The 16,228-nt window shown below is 43.5% G+C and overlaps 1 protein-coding gene across 4 annotated transcripts in view; it reads left to right on the top strand.

Annotated features, from left to right (window-relative positions):
* UBXN2B (UBX domain protein 2B) overlaps nucleotides 1-16,228 on the top strand; it is a 305,419-nt gene that overhangs the window by 256,619 nt on the left and 32,572 nt on the right. For 3 of the 4 annotated variants that reach the window (XM_030553142.1, XM_030553140.1, XM_030553141.1), the window contains 4 exons: nucleotides 8,905-9,008; nucleotides 11,185-11,256; nucleotides 13,522-13,687; nucleotides 14,038-14,124. In XM_030553142.1, the coding sequence (XP_030409002.1) occupies nucleotides 11,231-11,256; nucleotides 13,522-13,687; nucleotides 14,038-14,124 (279 nt within the window). In that variant the 5' untranslated portion in view covers nucleotides 8,905-9,008; nucleotides 11,185-11,230. Of the gene's footprint in view, nucleotides 1-5,509; nucleotides 5,710-8,904; nucleotides 9,009-11,184; nucleotides 11,257-13,521; nucleotides 13,688-14,037; nucleotides 14,125-16,228 lie in introns of those variants that run through there. The other variant, XM_030553138.1, reaches the window with a different exon arrangement.

Here is a 16,228-nt window from a genome sequence, read left to right on the forward strand (position 1 = left end):
CAATCAAACAATTTCAAGCGCTGTCTTTCAATACTTTTTAAAATTACATATTAATTGTATTTTAATAATCTTTCAGTGTCTTATGGCACAAACTTCAGTGGGGATTTTGGAACTAAAGAGTCACATTGTCCCTTACATCCATCATTTGACATAAAAGACTAGAAATGGTGTACATTTCCAGTTGTCAAGTTCCCTTATCGGTTTTCCTCTGTGGGTTTGCGAGAATAGATTTGTGCCCTCCTGCCCTTTTTAGTCCCCTATGTCTTCCCTTCCTCCTGATGTTCACCCAACTATGCTGTGCTAGGGAGTTTCACTAAGTAGGATGGGAAGCCCTACAAGTTAATGCTGACCTAACCAGTGTTCATTTGTGCCTAGATGTCCCAAGGGATTAGTGTGGGATGATGCCATAGAAAGCAGCCATCCTTTGCTTTTCCTAAAGTTGGCGTGGTTATGGAACTCTGTTAACGTGCATCTATGCTACAGGAATCAGTTATAACTAGATCACGGGACAATCATTCCTAAACTAGATCTGCAGATGGGGTTGTATGTTGTAGTGCATACATGCCTAGAAGTATCACCTCAGCTGGATCTTTGTGATTGGCTTTGAATGTATGCCTTTTCTGTCCCTAATTTAATCTTATTTTAATTTTGGGAGGGGGGTGGCAGGGAAAGGGGGAGGAATAGCTGAGACAATTGAAAAAGCATTTTAGAAATAAAGAAAAATACAATATTACTTTTATTTAAGGAAAGATAGCTGCAAGATAGTAATTAACTATTTTAAATGTACAGCTGTGCAGAAAAGCTTTGGTCCCAGCAATAATATTATGAAAATTAAATGGTATCTTAGGGTAGCCAGATTTGCATTTGCAGATGTTCAGGTTTATATACATTCTCAATGAAAAAAAATTAATGTTAATCTGTATTCACGTGATATCTTGAAATGCTATTGGCAGCCTTTACCCTAGAGCAGGCAATCAAGAGTGGCAAGCAGGAATAGTGCCAGTGTTTGGGAGAAGATAAAATATGGGACATCTGACTGCAATAAGCTTAATTTCTTCATAAATTCATTTGGATTTTAGAGCAATTACAATTTGGTTTCCCTCTCCTAATTCAGACTATGTCACTCCAAGAAGATGGCATTTTCTTTCAGGCAACAACTGCATTTCACTAATCAGCCCAAGGAAGTGTAAATGAAGTGTGTGAGTACATTTTCATCCTTGGATTACTCAGATAAGGTCCTCAATTATGTAGCCAATTGATGTTGGTTGATTTCTATTTCTATTTTATTTATTTTTAGCAGTTTAGCTGGTGAGGTGGATATTTTACAGTAGGTGGGCAGCCCATGAATGAATACCAATATTTGTTGGGAACTCAAGTTAAGTTTTCCTTTAATTATTATTATTTGCATTCCTTTATCCTTCCTTCTTTTTCTGCCCCACTTTCTACAGTTTATTTTTTAATTTTATGTTTGTAAACTACAAACACTATCATTTTGCTCCCTTATTCCTGTATTGTGCTAAGGTGACATTTCTCAAAGCTTCCTATCCTCAGTGATTGAGACAATCCACCTTGCTATATTCAGCAGTGGCAATTCAACATAGCAAAGCAGTAAGGGGCCAATTGATACATTATGCCAAAGTGAGAAATTGTCCACTGTACTGGATGATTCATTACAACCAGCAGAAATGCATGCAATATATAGCAATTAACAGCTATTCTTAGTAGGGTAAACATTACTCACTGTACATTACCTACATATACGGCCAAACTGAGGCTTAGCTATGCATATTCAACTCTGATTTCACTGCAACTTGAGACGTAATATGGCCTGCAAAAAATAAGCACGTGGGACATTACCTGGTGCTGAGAGAGGGGATTATGAAATAATCATTGGTTTCTAAATTTCTAGTTGTAACTTTGGTTTCTGACTCATGCTATACACCGTGCTGCCAACTCTGGTAATATTATTGTGAGATCCATAATATGTAGATTTTTTCTTAAGGCCCCAGCTGATAGACTCATATGATTATGTGAGAATCTCAGATTTCATGTTTTTTAAAAGCAAGTTTCTAACCCGCATGGTTGCAGAGAACCCCAAGGCTCAAACACCAGAAGAAGGGCTGGCGCTTCCATTTAGGCAGCCTAGGCAATCGCCTAGGGCGCCAGGATTAGTGGGGGGCAGCATTTTGCCGGCGGGGGGTGGCAGGTGGCTCCGGTGGAGCTGCCGCAGTCATGCCTGCAGAGGGTCCCCTGGTCCCGTGGCTCTGGTGGAGCTGCCGCAGGCATTCCTGTGGACAGTCTGCTGCTCCCGCGGCGCTGGTGGACCTCCCGCAGGCATGGCTGCAGCTGCTCCACCGGAGCCGCGGACCAGCGGACCCTCGCCTCGCGGGGCGGCAAAATGGCCGTGGCCTAGGGTGCTAAAAACACTAGCGCCAGTCCTGACCAGAAGGTAAATAAAAGGAAACCAGAAGTATTTTTTTAAAACTGCAGGATTTTTAAGGCACTCTTTTGTATTTTGGGGGCCTGACTCATGGTTTTTGAATGCGTGGGGTTGGCAATACTGTTAACTAATGATGAACATGTCATGTCTCTGTGCCTTTCTGCAATATGTTATAAGGGTTCCCAAAGATTTAAGTTAATAACCCTGCATTAAAAATAGGATTGTTACTATTATTAGAAAATCTTAAAAATCAGATTATTACTATAACGGCTTATCTACAGCATCTTTTAGTTTACTGCAAGCTGTAGTGTAAATCTATCCCTGACTAGCCTGCACACTCTCACTGCTGTTTTGATATCAGAGTTTAGGCTATTACTCTAAAGTACAAATAAAGAGATGATTCTGGCATGTCACACTACATTGTGGCAACAGAGACTCATTGCACAAACGGGGGTAGGATAGGAGTGGACTGAAAGAGCCAGAGACACACATAGATAGGACAGCCAGGCACATACACACAGAGGGGCAGGCAGACAGACAGACACACACAAACAGGCAGGCAGATGCAGATACATTCAGGGCCATAGGCACTGACTTTTGTGTGCTCTGGGGCTCAAGCACCCATCGAAAAAAAATTATGCGGTGCACAGCACCTGCAGGGCCGGATTAAACTTTTGTGGGCCCCAGCACCCAAACTGTGACCCCCAGCCCCACTTGGCCTCTTCTCCCTATCCCCCGAGGCCATGGTCCCGCTCAGCCTCTTCCAGGCTGAGACCCTACCCACCATTTGCACGGGGGAGGAGGGGAGTGGACAGGAGCACATACTGGCAAAAAAAAAAGTCAGCACCTGTGCTCAGGGCAGGCAGGCAGATACACACACATGCAGACACACACACACACACACACACACTGTCCCTTACCCATGTGCAGGTAGCCACAGACACAGGGGTAGACAAACTGGTAGAAGCACACTCACACCCGGGGCAGGTAGATGCAAACAATCACAGGGCCAGGCAGACAGGCACACAGGGCCACACACACACAGGGCAGAGGGGTGTGCATATGTGCACAACCACACACAGACAGGTGGGCACACACGTGAGGTGGACGGGTGGACACATACACACAACGATGGGCAGGCGTGCACACATATATGTGGTAGGGTTGCCAACTTTCTAACTGCACAAAACCTGCCTGCCCTTGCCCAACGCTCCATCCCTGCTCTGTCCCTGTCCCCACTCACTCCATCCCCCCTGACTCTGTCACTCACTCTCCCCCACCCTCACTCACTTTCACTGGGCTGAGGCATGGGCTCGGGCCAGAAATGAGGGGTTCAGGGTGCAAAAAGGGGCTCTGGGATGAGGCAGGGAGCTGCAGCATGGGAGGGGGTGAAGGCTCTGGCTGGCGGTGCGGGCTCTGGGGTGGGGCTGGAGATTAGCGGTTTGGGATTCAGGATGGGGCTCAGGGCTGGGGCAGGGGGTTGAAGTGCAGAAGGGGATGCAGGGTGCAAGTTCCAGGAGAGAGTTTGGGTGTGGGAGGGGACTCAGGGCTGGGGCAGGGGGTTGGGATGTGAGAGGGAGTGAGGGCTCCAGTTGGGGGTGTGAGCTCTGGTGTGGGGCCAGGGATGAGGGGCTTGGGGTTCAGGAGGGGGCTATGACTGGGGCAGGGGAGTGGGGTGCAGATTCTTGGAGGGAGTTAGGGTGTGGTAGGATGTTCCAACCTGGGGTTGGGGTGCTGGAGGGGGTTTGGGGTGCCAGCTCCAGCTAGGTGGCACTTACCTCAGGTCACTGCTCGCCTGCCCTGGCTCCACATAGCTCCCAGAAGGCTCCTCTTAGGCAGATGGGCCCGGGGCTCTGTGTGCTGCCTGCGCCAGCAGGTGCCACCTCACATTGGTCAATGAGAGTTGCGGATCCAGGGCAGTGCGCAGAACTTCCCTGATTGCGCCTCTGATTAGGGGTTGCAGGGAAATGCTGGCCGCTTCCGGGAGCCACGCAGAGCCAGGGCAGCAAGGAGCCTGCCTTAGTTCCGCAGTGCCACTGATCATACTTTTAACAGCCCAGTGGTCAGTGATGATGACCAGAGCTGCCAGAGTCCCTTTTGACCAGGCATTCCAGTCAAAAACGGGACACCTGGCAACCGTAATACATGGGCACACATACCCAAGAGGCAGTCAGGCACACCCATGGGGTGGGCAGGCACGTCCACGGGTGGACAGATCTATACATACACAAAGGGGTAGGCAGGTGCATACACCCATGCACACCATTCCCACAAAGGGGCAGATGTGTGCAAACACACACAGGGACAGGCAGAAACATACATGGGTGCCTGCTGGTGCGTGCGCACGCGCGCACACACACACACACACACACACACACACACGGAGGAGTGAGTGCTCATACTTGGGCAGGGGGCCATATGCACAAGGGTGCTGGAACAATCTGTATAGTGGGGCTGCTGAGAACCATTGAACCAAACTTTAAACCAGGGGTAGGCAACCTGCGGCACGCTAGCTGATTTTCAGTGGCACTCACACTGCCCAGGTGCTGGCCACCGGTCCAGGGGGCTCTGCATTTTAATTAAATTTTAAATGAAGCTTCTTAAACATTTTAAATACCTTATTTACTTTCTATATAACAATAGTTTGATTATATATTATAGACTTATAGAAAGAGACCTTCTAAAAACGTTCAAATGTATTACTGGCACACGAAACCTTAAATCAGAGTGACTAAATGAAGACTCGGCACATCACCTCTGAAAGGTTGCCGACCCCTGCTTTAAACCCTATATATAATGGAAACCACTCCAAGCCAGGGGGTGCAGCAGGACCCCCGCTTCCAGCACCTAGGCATCTGGATGCATGCCTACAACAGGCAGCTGGTCAATCACACGCAGCGGCAGGCAGGGACGTGCAAACACACCGGGGGGAGGAGTTACCGCGCACACACACACACACACACACGAGCAAGTGCGCCCGCAATCACACAGGGTTCGAGCGCGGGCCGCCCATACACACATTGGGTGGATCCAGCGAAGGGGGCGAGGCTCTGGGGGCTGGTCCAGTCCCGCTCCTCCCGTTGCCATGGCAGCCTGGCTACGGAAGTGCTCTGCGGCGCTTCCCTCCAGCCGCAGGTCCGCGGGGAGCGGCTCCCTTCGTGCTGCTGAAGATGGCGGACGGCGGGCAAGCCGCGGGCCAGCAGGAAGAGGCGGTGGTTGGCGGGGCGCGGCGGGCTAATGCCCGGCCACCCTCGGCCCGGGACTTACAGGTGCGGAAGGGCCAGGGCGATACTCGGGAATGATGAACGAGAGCCGGGGGCTCCTACCTGCCAGGTGCCGTCCCGTCCCGCCGGCTGCGGCGCTCCGGGCTGCTGGGCGGGGGAGGCTGGCCTGGGCAAGCCCTGGCTGCGCCGTTAGAGGCGCTGCCCGGCGGGCTGTATTTCCCGGTGGAGCGGGGCACAGGGAGCTGCGCGCTGGCGGGGGGCTGCTGTCTGCCCTTTCCATGCACACCCCGGCACCCTGCCCCTTGGGCCAGCCACGGCGTGAGCCTCCCCACGGGGCTGTAACGTGCCACATGGTGTGGAGTGATCCGCCAGGCGGAGGCAGGTGGCTGGCTTTGTGTCACACCCCTTCTCTCACAAGACCCACATTTTTCAGGACTTAATAGCCCTGCCTGATGAGGCTGCCAGCTCTTGTTTGCAAGGCCAGAATAAAGCAGCTTAATGCAAAATCCCTCTTGTACCGATGAGCCTGGCTTTCAAACACTACAGCAGAGGTTCCCAAACTTGATTCGTGGCTTGTTCTGGGTAAGCCCCTGGCGGGCAGCGAGATACTTCATTTACCTGAGTGTCTGCAGGTATGGCTGCTCACAGCTCTCAGTGGCTGCAGTTTTCCTGGGAACCCCTGTGCTAGAGCAAGGGGTCAGCAACCTCTGGCACGCGGCTCGCCAGGCACAAACCCTGGCAGGCCAGGCCAGTTTGTTTACCTGCTGCGTTGGCAGGTTTGGCTGATCGCAGCTCCCACTGGCCGCAGTTCGCCATCCCAGGTCAATGTGGGTGGCGGGAAGCCGCAGCCAGCACATCCCGCACTGCTTTCTGCAGCCCCCATTAGCCTGGGACAGTGAACCGCGGCCAGTGTGAGCCGCGATTGGCCAAACCTGCCGACGCAGCTGGTAAACAAACTGGCCTGGCCCGCCAGGATGCTTACCCTGGTGTGTCACATGCCAGAGGTTGCCGACCCCTGCACTAGAGCAATGGAGAGGTGCCTCAGCCTGCAGAGAGTTTGGCTTCCATTGTTAGCTTCCTGCGAAGAAATGCTATAAAATCTCAGCTGTAACCATTTCTTTATCAGCATTAATTTTCCCCACCAACTTTAAAACTATGAAATGCTTCCAAATATTCTTTAAAACCATGTCTATGCTTTCCCATACTTGCAGCAGCATGTAGGGTATATGTAGCCTGGGGTCCTGGTGCTGGGTGCGCCGACAACTCTGGCTTGAAGTGGTTTTCTTGGTATACAGCTTTGTTCAATGGCTTTCAGCACCCCCACTATAAAAATTGTTCCAATGCCACTGCGTGTAGCTACATGTGGCAGTGAAAGTCTCCAGTTGGGAGCTGCTGGCATGCAAAGATCTTGAGCATGTAAAGAGCTGTGTAGGGTATGTAAGGCCTTCTGCTCTACTCAGCCATTCCCCATTGTCTACACTGCTGTTTTATACCCATGCTAATTGGGCAGGCTGTGTCTACTCTACACAATACCTAAGTGTAGACCTACCTTTAGCTATCTATTACTTAAGTAAAAGAAAGGTGAAACTCTAGGCAGTGTTACTGTTTTTGTTTAATTACACAGAAGGCCAATACATTGCTGACCAATCCTGACCATTTTTCCTTTTTACTTACTAATATTAGGTTTGCACATTAATTATTGTTGATAAAGTCTATGAGTCTATTGAGACTAACATTTTTAACTGAAGCATATAGTAGTTACATTCATCTTCAGTTTTCCAGACTGTTGATGATTGGACTTGTAGTTAAGCCGGCTTTTTGACTAGATGGTCTTTCATAGTGTTAAATTTATCTGAAATAAAAGTTCCCTTTTTAACTAGCACAAATCTGTAGAATGCATATTAAGTTTGAGATACTGGATGTCTTTTAAAAGTTCTATTGCAATCTCACTACTCTGTACGATTTTCTTAATAGCCTCAGTTCTTCAACTAGTTTACTCTCCTGGATAACAAGCGTCTCATCACAATACTTATTCCAGTATTAAATACTGTGATTCTAAAACAGTTTGTCTTGCAAAGGGCTCTCTTTATTCAAATGTTTGTTTGTAAGACAAACTATAGTAGAATTGTAGCCCTACACCACCATGTGGTGAAATGTTAATATCACTCCAGAGAAAAGCAGAAGCAAATTTTAGAACTCCGTTTTGAGATAAAAATTTTAATATTTACAAAAACTAAATACAACATTGTTAAAGGCAATAGAAATCAAGCTACCAAAAATGTCATATTTGGTATCCCTTCGCATACTGTTCTTAAAGCTGAATCTGCCAGAGAAATGGCAGCATCTAGGGCAAGGGTAGGCAACCTATGGCACGAGTGCCGAAGGTGGCACGTGAGCTGATTTTCAGTGGCACTCACACTGCCTGGGTCCTAGCCACGGGTCCGGGGGGCTCTGCATTTTAATTTAATTTTAAATGAAGCTTCTTGAACATTTTAAAACCCTTATTTACTTTACATACAACAATAATTTAGTTATATATTATAGACTTATAGAAAGAGACCTTCTAAAAACGTTAAAATGTATTACTGGCACACGAGACCTTAAATGAGAGTGAATAAATGAAGACTCGGCACAACACTTCTGAAAGGTTGCCGACCCCTAATCTAGGGCTATCCTTGGGAAAAGCCTTTCTAATACAGGTTATTACGCTTGGGTGTAAGCCTTTAAGCATTTGTTGAAGTCAATGTTAAACACATGCTTAAGTGCTTTGCTGAATTGGGATCTTAATATTAGTACATTCTGTTGTAGTTGCAAACATGTTATATAAGAACTGAAAAATATAAATTAAAAGCTATTACTGTTATGTTCTCTAACAACCTTATTGAAAGTAATGTGGCATATTGTTTCACATAAATATAGAATATCTTTGTCTTAACCTTTTACAAGTAATATGAATGCTTTCTGTGTATTCTGAACAGATACTTCTGTATAAAAATCTTGTCATTCTTTGCTAGTGTAGCCTTATTACATACTTAATAAGGTAATTCAGAATTGTGTTATTTCAGAGTACAGGTATCCAGACAAATATTTATGAGTATCTGAATAATGTCACTCGTGTTTCTAAATCAATAAGGAGCCTAGGCTTCTAAAACAATGCATAAAATGTTTATTCTCTTGTTCTTTGTATAGTTTGTATCTCTAGTCTTATAGATTTTCTAAAAAATCTGGTATTGTATGTAGTTGGCTTTGGCTGGGTTATATGAAGATGAAGTAAAAGGCAAGTTATCCCATTCTGACAGACCACCAGCTACAGTGTTCGGTAACCCAAGAGTACCAGTTCAGAGGTAAGAAGTGCTTTGTACATTATGATTAGTAATTTATTTGACATTTGTAATATCTGTTTCAGTTTAATAACCCTTCTTTTGTCACAACATTCAGAAATTTGATCTCGAAGAGGTATTATATTCCAATGCTTGTTTAAAAAGCTATAACAGCACAGAAGAGTAAAGCGGGGAACCCTATAATACTGTGTCCACTCTGCTTCCTTAGGAAGTGTCTGTAGCATATATTTATTTATCAAGTAGTCTTCATTCTGCAACTGTTCCCAACCACTTTATGTTTCTGTTAGATACTGGCAAAAGGCTTAAAGTTAAATGCAGAAGTAGTTATGTTGTCACACAGATTTGGACACATGACCTGTGTTCTTTTGGGGGAAGAACTGTTAGAAGCAGGAGCAATTCAAATAGAAGACTATCCCTAAGTGCGTCTTCAGGGTCAGGAAACCACAGTGCTCATGTCAACATGAGGACTATGATCCATGACCGTTAAGTCCTATCCAAAATTATCCCTGAGCAGCATCTGCAATAGGAGAATTGGCAAATATCCTCTAAGATTCTTCATGGGAACAAAGAACTTGGGTGGACAACCTCTGTGTGGTAGAGGAATTGAATATATTTTTCTCTGGTTTTCTGGCTTGTTTAGGTGCCTATTGCCAACAAGAGTTTGCTTTAAGTACTTTGGGTTCACATAACAGGTTATATGGAGACTCATTATAGCACTCTCAAATAAACTTTAAAAAAATCTTGCCAAGTTTAAATTAATCAAATACAAAACAACTGAACAGTAAGATGTTTGTTTGTTTTTTTTAAATCCAATCTATATATGGCAAGTGACTGGGACATGATGAACCAAACACAAGGCCCGTGTGTCTTTCTGAAAAGGCCCCATCCATACAGATGTGTCAGTGTGAATCCCATTTTTAAAAAATGGGTATATACCAGCGAACATCTCCATGACTGATGACAAACCTACAGTCCATTTGTGCATATGGATCTCTCAAAAGATGAAATTCAGCCCAAGGCTGGATACTTGGGGGACAATAATAATTGTTTCTGGTTGAGATCACCAATCTAGGATGGTTAACCATCTACAGATATCACTATTAAAAAGCTGCTTGCTAATACATACCACAGAGTTGTTATACTTACTTCCTATTCCATGTAGGGAATAGGTTGGTACTGTATCTTGAATACTTCAGAATGGTATATCTTGGCAAACTCTAGCTCTTTATTGGCAATCATATACCATGACTCAGATGAATCTCTTTTAGAAAGAAAAGATGCCCCCTTAACACATTGTTAAATAATTCCTAATTTGGATAGATTGTAGTCTACATCAATTGTCAAAGTTCCATTGAAATCAGTGGAGCTATGGCTGTTTGCCCCAGTGGTGGACCTGTCCCATGGATGTGAAGTTAGTGCAGTGGTTCTGATTCCTTATTTCAAAGTATTTTTTAAATTCATTCTAAATGTTTACTGTAAACCTTTGTAATGTTGGCTTTAAGAATATTTTTGAATCCATGTAATAAACAGAAAGAAATAGGGGAAACTACTGCTTGTAAGCTTTTTGGGAGCAGTGTCTGTCTTTTTGGTCTGTGTACAGCACCTATCCCAGTGGGGTCCGGGTTCATGACTGGGGCTTCTAGCACTTTGGTAATACAAATAAATGATGATAATGCTGGTTGGTCCCATTGCAGGTTCAAGTACTACAAAGCCAGTTTTCAAATATAATTGAAGGTTAAGGGCCAGATTCTTCAACCCTTATTCACATTGAATGTTACCTACTGATGTTAGTGAGACCACTTGTGGAGTAAATTGTCATTCAGCATGCATAAGGGCACTGCTTTGCGGCCCTAAATGAGCTCCCCTCCATTCTTTCCTTGCTACGTGATGAATATTTGGAACTATTTACTGTGGCCAGAAGAACATATGTCGTTACAGTGTGTCAGCAACTTAGAATTATTTTATAAAATACTTAAACAGTTAGCCTGAATGGAGCCCATCAGGTCAGAACTTTTTTGAGAGACCTTATTTTCACTTTTTTTTTTAAAGTATATTAAAAAACTAACCATTTTACATAGTCATAAAGTGTGAAGTTCTTGTTACAATGGATATATTATACAGTGTATATATCAGTAATGATTTTAATAAAACTGAATTTTTTTAAAATATTTGTTGGCAGTCTAAAAATTGACTCTTTCAGAAGCTTGAGAAAACCAGAAAGAAGCATGAGTGATGATAAAGAGAACCAAAGGTACTGTAAACACAGAGGCTTATTTATCTATAACAATTATGAATAGAATATTAATCTAGATTTTATTTTTTTCATTCATACATTTTTTTCTTTCTTCATAATGATGTTGATCTTAGTCTTTGCTCTAAGTGCTCACATAAGGGCTGTTGCGTGACTCATTAGAGGGAAAATGGTGACATGAGGTATGGAGGATAGCCTTCCCTATTTAAAATAAAATGCTTTGTCCAATTTTCAAACTATAAACTGAATCTTTAAGAATGGAAGCCTACAGTTCAGAATCTCCTTGTTTTTACATGTAATAGAAACCCCGGAGCAGTGGTGGGCTGACCCGCTCAGCCTGCCACCACTCTGGGGTTCCCGCTGCTGGCCCCTGCCAGCGGGGGTCCCACTCAGCACCTGTTGCTGGCCTGGGGGAAGGAACCCCAGGCTGGCAGCGGGCGGAGACCCCGGCTGGCAGGAGCTGGTGACCAAACCCCAGAGTAGCAGCGGGCTGAGCCACTCAGCCTGCCACCGCTCTGGGGTTCCTGCTGCTGACACCTTGCCAGCCAGGGTCCCAGCCAGGGTCCCTCTCAGCGCCCGCTGCTGGCCTGGGTGAAGGAACCCCAAGCTGGCAGCAGGTTGAGACCCTGGCTCGCAGGAGCCAGCGGCGAAACCCCAAAGCGGGGGTGGGCAGAGATGCTTAGCCCACCGCCGAAACCCCAGAGCTGGGTGGGCTGACCTGCTCAGCCTGCCACCGCTCTGGGGTTCCGGCTGCTGGCCCCTTACCAGCCAGGGTCCCCGCCGCGGCCCTACTCACCTTGCTTCTGGTTGGAGTTCCAGCGCAGGCCCCCTGCCAGACAGGGCCCAGGCCTCAGGCCCTGCTCAGCCCTACCAGCCGCCAGTTCCACTCACCTCAGCTGCTGATCTAGGGTTCCAGCCAGTTAAGAAATGATCACTCAGAAGTGTGTGTGCAACTTAAAGTATCCAAATACGTACCATCAGACACTGGAAAACTCAGCAAGGAAAAGCAAGGGCAAGGATTATGCTAAACTAATAAGATCTGCATTTTAATTTAATTTTTAAATCTTCTGAAACATTTTGAAAACCTTGTTTACTTTACATATAACAATAGTTTGGTTATATGTTATAGACTTATAGAGAGACCTTCTAAAAACCGTTAAAATGTATTACTGTACGCGAAGCCTTAAATTAGAATGTATACATGAAGACTCAGCACACCACTGCTGAAAGGTTGCCGACCCCTGGTTTATAGACATCAGTGTTGAGATAGCAGCATCAGTTTTATTCTACTAAGCAGCAGCAGATTGACTTGTTTTATCCTGAATCAACTCACCTTGCCTCCTATACTTAAATAGTATACCCAAAGAGAATAGGAAGCATTCAGCATTTTATTAACTGTTTAAAATCAAATCAAACAGAACATAAATCAAAGATGCTACAGCTTGGCAATATGTCATATCTAGCTATCTAAATTTGGATAGCATCCATCACCATGGTGTATAAGCATATATTAGCCCCTAGTACTTCTAGTCTCTTAATCTTACTCTCTGACATGTATATAACTTCTGATTACAGATAATAAAACTACTAAATAATACACTCTATGAAATGGATCTCATGCAGGGGCTAGAAATTAGTCTATTTTGAAAATAAACTAGATGTTTATTACTGTTTGTTTTATCCAGTGGTTTTCTCTGAAGTTACTGCAGACTCTAAAGTGCCTCAGAATATAAATTAATTGTTGTTAAAAAAGAACTAACATTGTTAAAAATGTGACCATAATTGACTGTTAAGCCTAAGATCTCACTTTGGTGCTATTTTTAGTTATTGTACGTCAATTCTACAAAGGCAGTGTTAATTGTGCATCTGATTTTCAAATGCATCTGCATTTCATCAGACCAGCCATAGTCTCATGCACAGAACCTCCTAGTGGAGATTATTCTTTCCAGGAGCTGGTGGAATCCACACAAGATAAGGAATGTAAAGTCACAGCTATGTCAGGACTGTGTTCGCTATAAAATATGATCGTGGCTCCTAACCTCTAGGAACCTCTATACCTTTGTAGGTCCACTGTAACAATTCTTTTAGTAGTGCTTCTTTGTGTATTGAGAAAACCAGAACTGTGTGGCATGCTTCTGTGATCAAAGTGAAGAGATTTTGTGCCAGAATTTGGCTCCATTTGTTTACTGAGCTTTTTTTATTGAAAAATGGGTGTCCATCAATTACTTCAGAAGGATTGTCACTGATAAACATTATTGTTTAAAGACTTTACTCAGGTGACTCAGAATATAGCGGACTACAGATTGTTGGGCCTTCTAATAATAGGAATCCCAGTAAAATTGTTGGTGAACTTTTCAAAGAGGCGAAAGAACATGGGGCAGTTCCACTGGATGAAGCTGCAAGAGCCTCAGGTGATTTTAGTAAAGCTAAAGTAAGTATAAAAAAGATAGTTTGGTAAAAACCAAATGAATTAGTTATTTTTGCCTAAAGGGCTTATTGTCTTGTAAATTATATTACTAATACTTGCAAATATTCAATTTCAATCCTAACATTTCATAGTACACTGACTGCTTTGCATGGTTATAATTTCTAAGTCTCTGATTTGCTAATTAGAAGGCATATCAATTAGAACATTGTGTGTTTGTGTTAACTAAAGAAGCAAACTTGTTCACATTTTAATTTATATCCTACACCCCATTAAATATCTTTGTAAATTGTTTCACGTATCTATTCAGGCTGTTTAAATTTTTTAATTAACTTTCTTTTAAATATTTTTATCAGTCATTTTCAGGTGGTGGATACAGATTGGGTGACTCATCCCGGACGCGCTCTGAATATATATATGGAGAAAATCAGAATGGGCAAGATGTAAGTAAAATGTTGAACAGCAGAAAATAGTGTTACATATCCTGCAATGTTTGAAGCCCAAGTTGTTAAGATAATGTTTTTATATAACAATAGTTTTGTTTATAATGAATAGCTATAGAGCCATGTAATGTACATTTTAAGAATAATTTCTTAAAGCCAAAGGGTCTACATGGACAAAAATACATAGATTATGAAGTACATAAGCTCTGCTGGTAGAGGAAAGAAGTGTCTGACAAAGAAGACTGACTGGGTCCAGTGTTGTGAAAAGAAAGGATTGTATTACTGTGAGTGCTCTGTGGCTCTAATCTGAGTTGCAAAGTACTCCTTTGAAATTAAATGCTTAATTTTGTGAGGAGGTGCCTACCATATTTCAAGGCTCTGTAGGCATTAGTTGTGTTGATTCAGCCCTATTAAGCATCTCACAGCAATTCATAACTTGCAATTTTGTGTGTTGTCTTTATTCCCTGTGAAATAGAAAACTGAGTGTCACTGATAATAAGGTACTGCAATTCTCACTAGCTAGATAAGATCCTTCTAAAGTTGATATTGTGTAGGAAGAAAATAAATATTGTATTTGACTAATTTTAAGTCCAATTTAAGGTGAAGAGAAAACAACCAAAATGGTTTTACTTTATAAAAGTTTCTTTATAAAAGTGGCATCATAGTATGCTTTGTTGTTGTAGCGCAGTGATTTCTGTGTCAGTTTATAGTTAGAAAGATGTATCTTTTCCTCTCAGTCTTGCATATTATTTGCCCAGTGAGAGTCAAACAGGATTCTTTCCATATCATGTGTCATCACCAATAATAAATGTTCTGACATCCAAATTGGGCCCTCACCTACACCTGTGAAAGTGCTGGGCTTGTTTGACAAATTGAATAGAATAGAAGAGTTGTTTCCTAACTGCCATTGTTTTCAGCAGACTCAGATAGGTGTGACTGATAGGAGCTTAATAAACAACTTTGTTGATGCACAAGATGGAAAAAACATCAGCGGTAATCGAATTTTAGCTGAGGTTGGTCGGCAGTACTAACAGGAATAAAGAACAGTAAAGCTTACTTTTGCCACCAAAGAGAGCAGACATGACTGAATATACACAGGGAATAGAATTGTGAACTAAGGTGATGCCATTTTTATATAGTCACTTTTCAGAGTAAAACTACACTGCAATATCATCAGTAAAACTAAATTAACACTACTGCATCTTTCTCTCTCTGGTGCCCTTCAGGGTCCTATGCTAGGTCATCTTTGTCCTCTGCGCTCAAGATAGCGTCACATGATTTCAGCTAACACCTCTAACAAATCTAATTCTCTGCCTCTAATTTTCATCCCTCTGTCCATCTCTTCAACTATGTTTGATATATTTATGTGAATGTCCTCCTGCCATTTCAAACTCATTTCCTCCAACCCTGAACTTTTCTCCTAATCTTTCTTCTTTTTCTTTTCTTCTCTAACACCATTGTCAACTCCACAACTCTCCCATATTTGTAACCTTGGTGTTATCTTTGATTTCTCCTGCTCTTTCCGCACCAAAACCAGTGTTAAGTTCTGTCACTTCTTCCTTTCTAAGGGCTTGTCTACATTGAAAATTAGTGTGTGGCAAACCAGTGTGTGAATGAACAGCATACTAGTCTGTTGCACACTAAGTCCCCGTGTGGATCCTGCTACATCATACCAACAGTTTTGTAGTGTGCTTTGATGTACTGCTGTTTGAAACAGGTTGTATTAAGCAACAGTAAATCAAAGCACACCACAGGACTTTTAGTGAACAGTTGCAGAGTCCTCATGGCCTGCTGTTGTGCAGTGGGCTAGTGCACTCTGCATTCACACCCTGCATTTCTGAACAAGTCTTGTGTTTGCAAGCGCTAAAAAAACAAAATTCAACTATAGCCAGTGTTAAAACCCTTGTCTATGCGTTTGTCATATTCATCTTCCTTCCTGCAACCACTTCCTCTGTGGTCTTCGGAATTCTCACCTCTATCTCCCTCCCATCTATTCAAAACACCATTGCTAATGTCTTCTTTTTCTGCATCTACTCTGCTTTTATAATTGTCCCCTTCAGCCCTTTTGCTGGATTCTTTTCTTACCGCATCAGGTTTCTCATCC

The sequence above is a fragment of the Gopherus evgoodei genome, chromosome 2 (assembly GCF_007399415.2).
Source record: "Gopherus evgoodei ecotype Sinaloan lineage chromosome 2, rGopEvg1_v1.p, whole genome shotgun sequence".
NCBI classification, from domain to species: domain Eukaryota; kingdom Metazoa; phylum Chordata; order Testudines; family Testudinidae; genus Gopherus; species Gopherus evgoodei.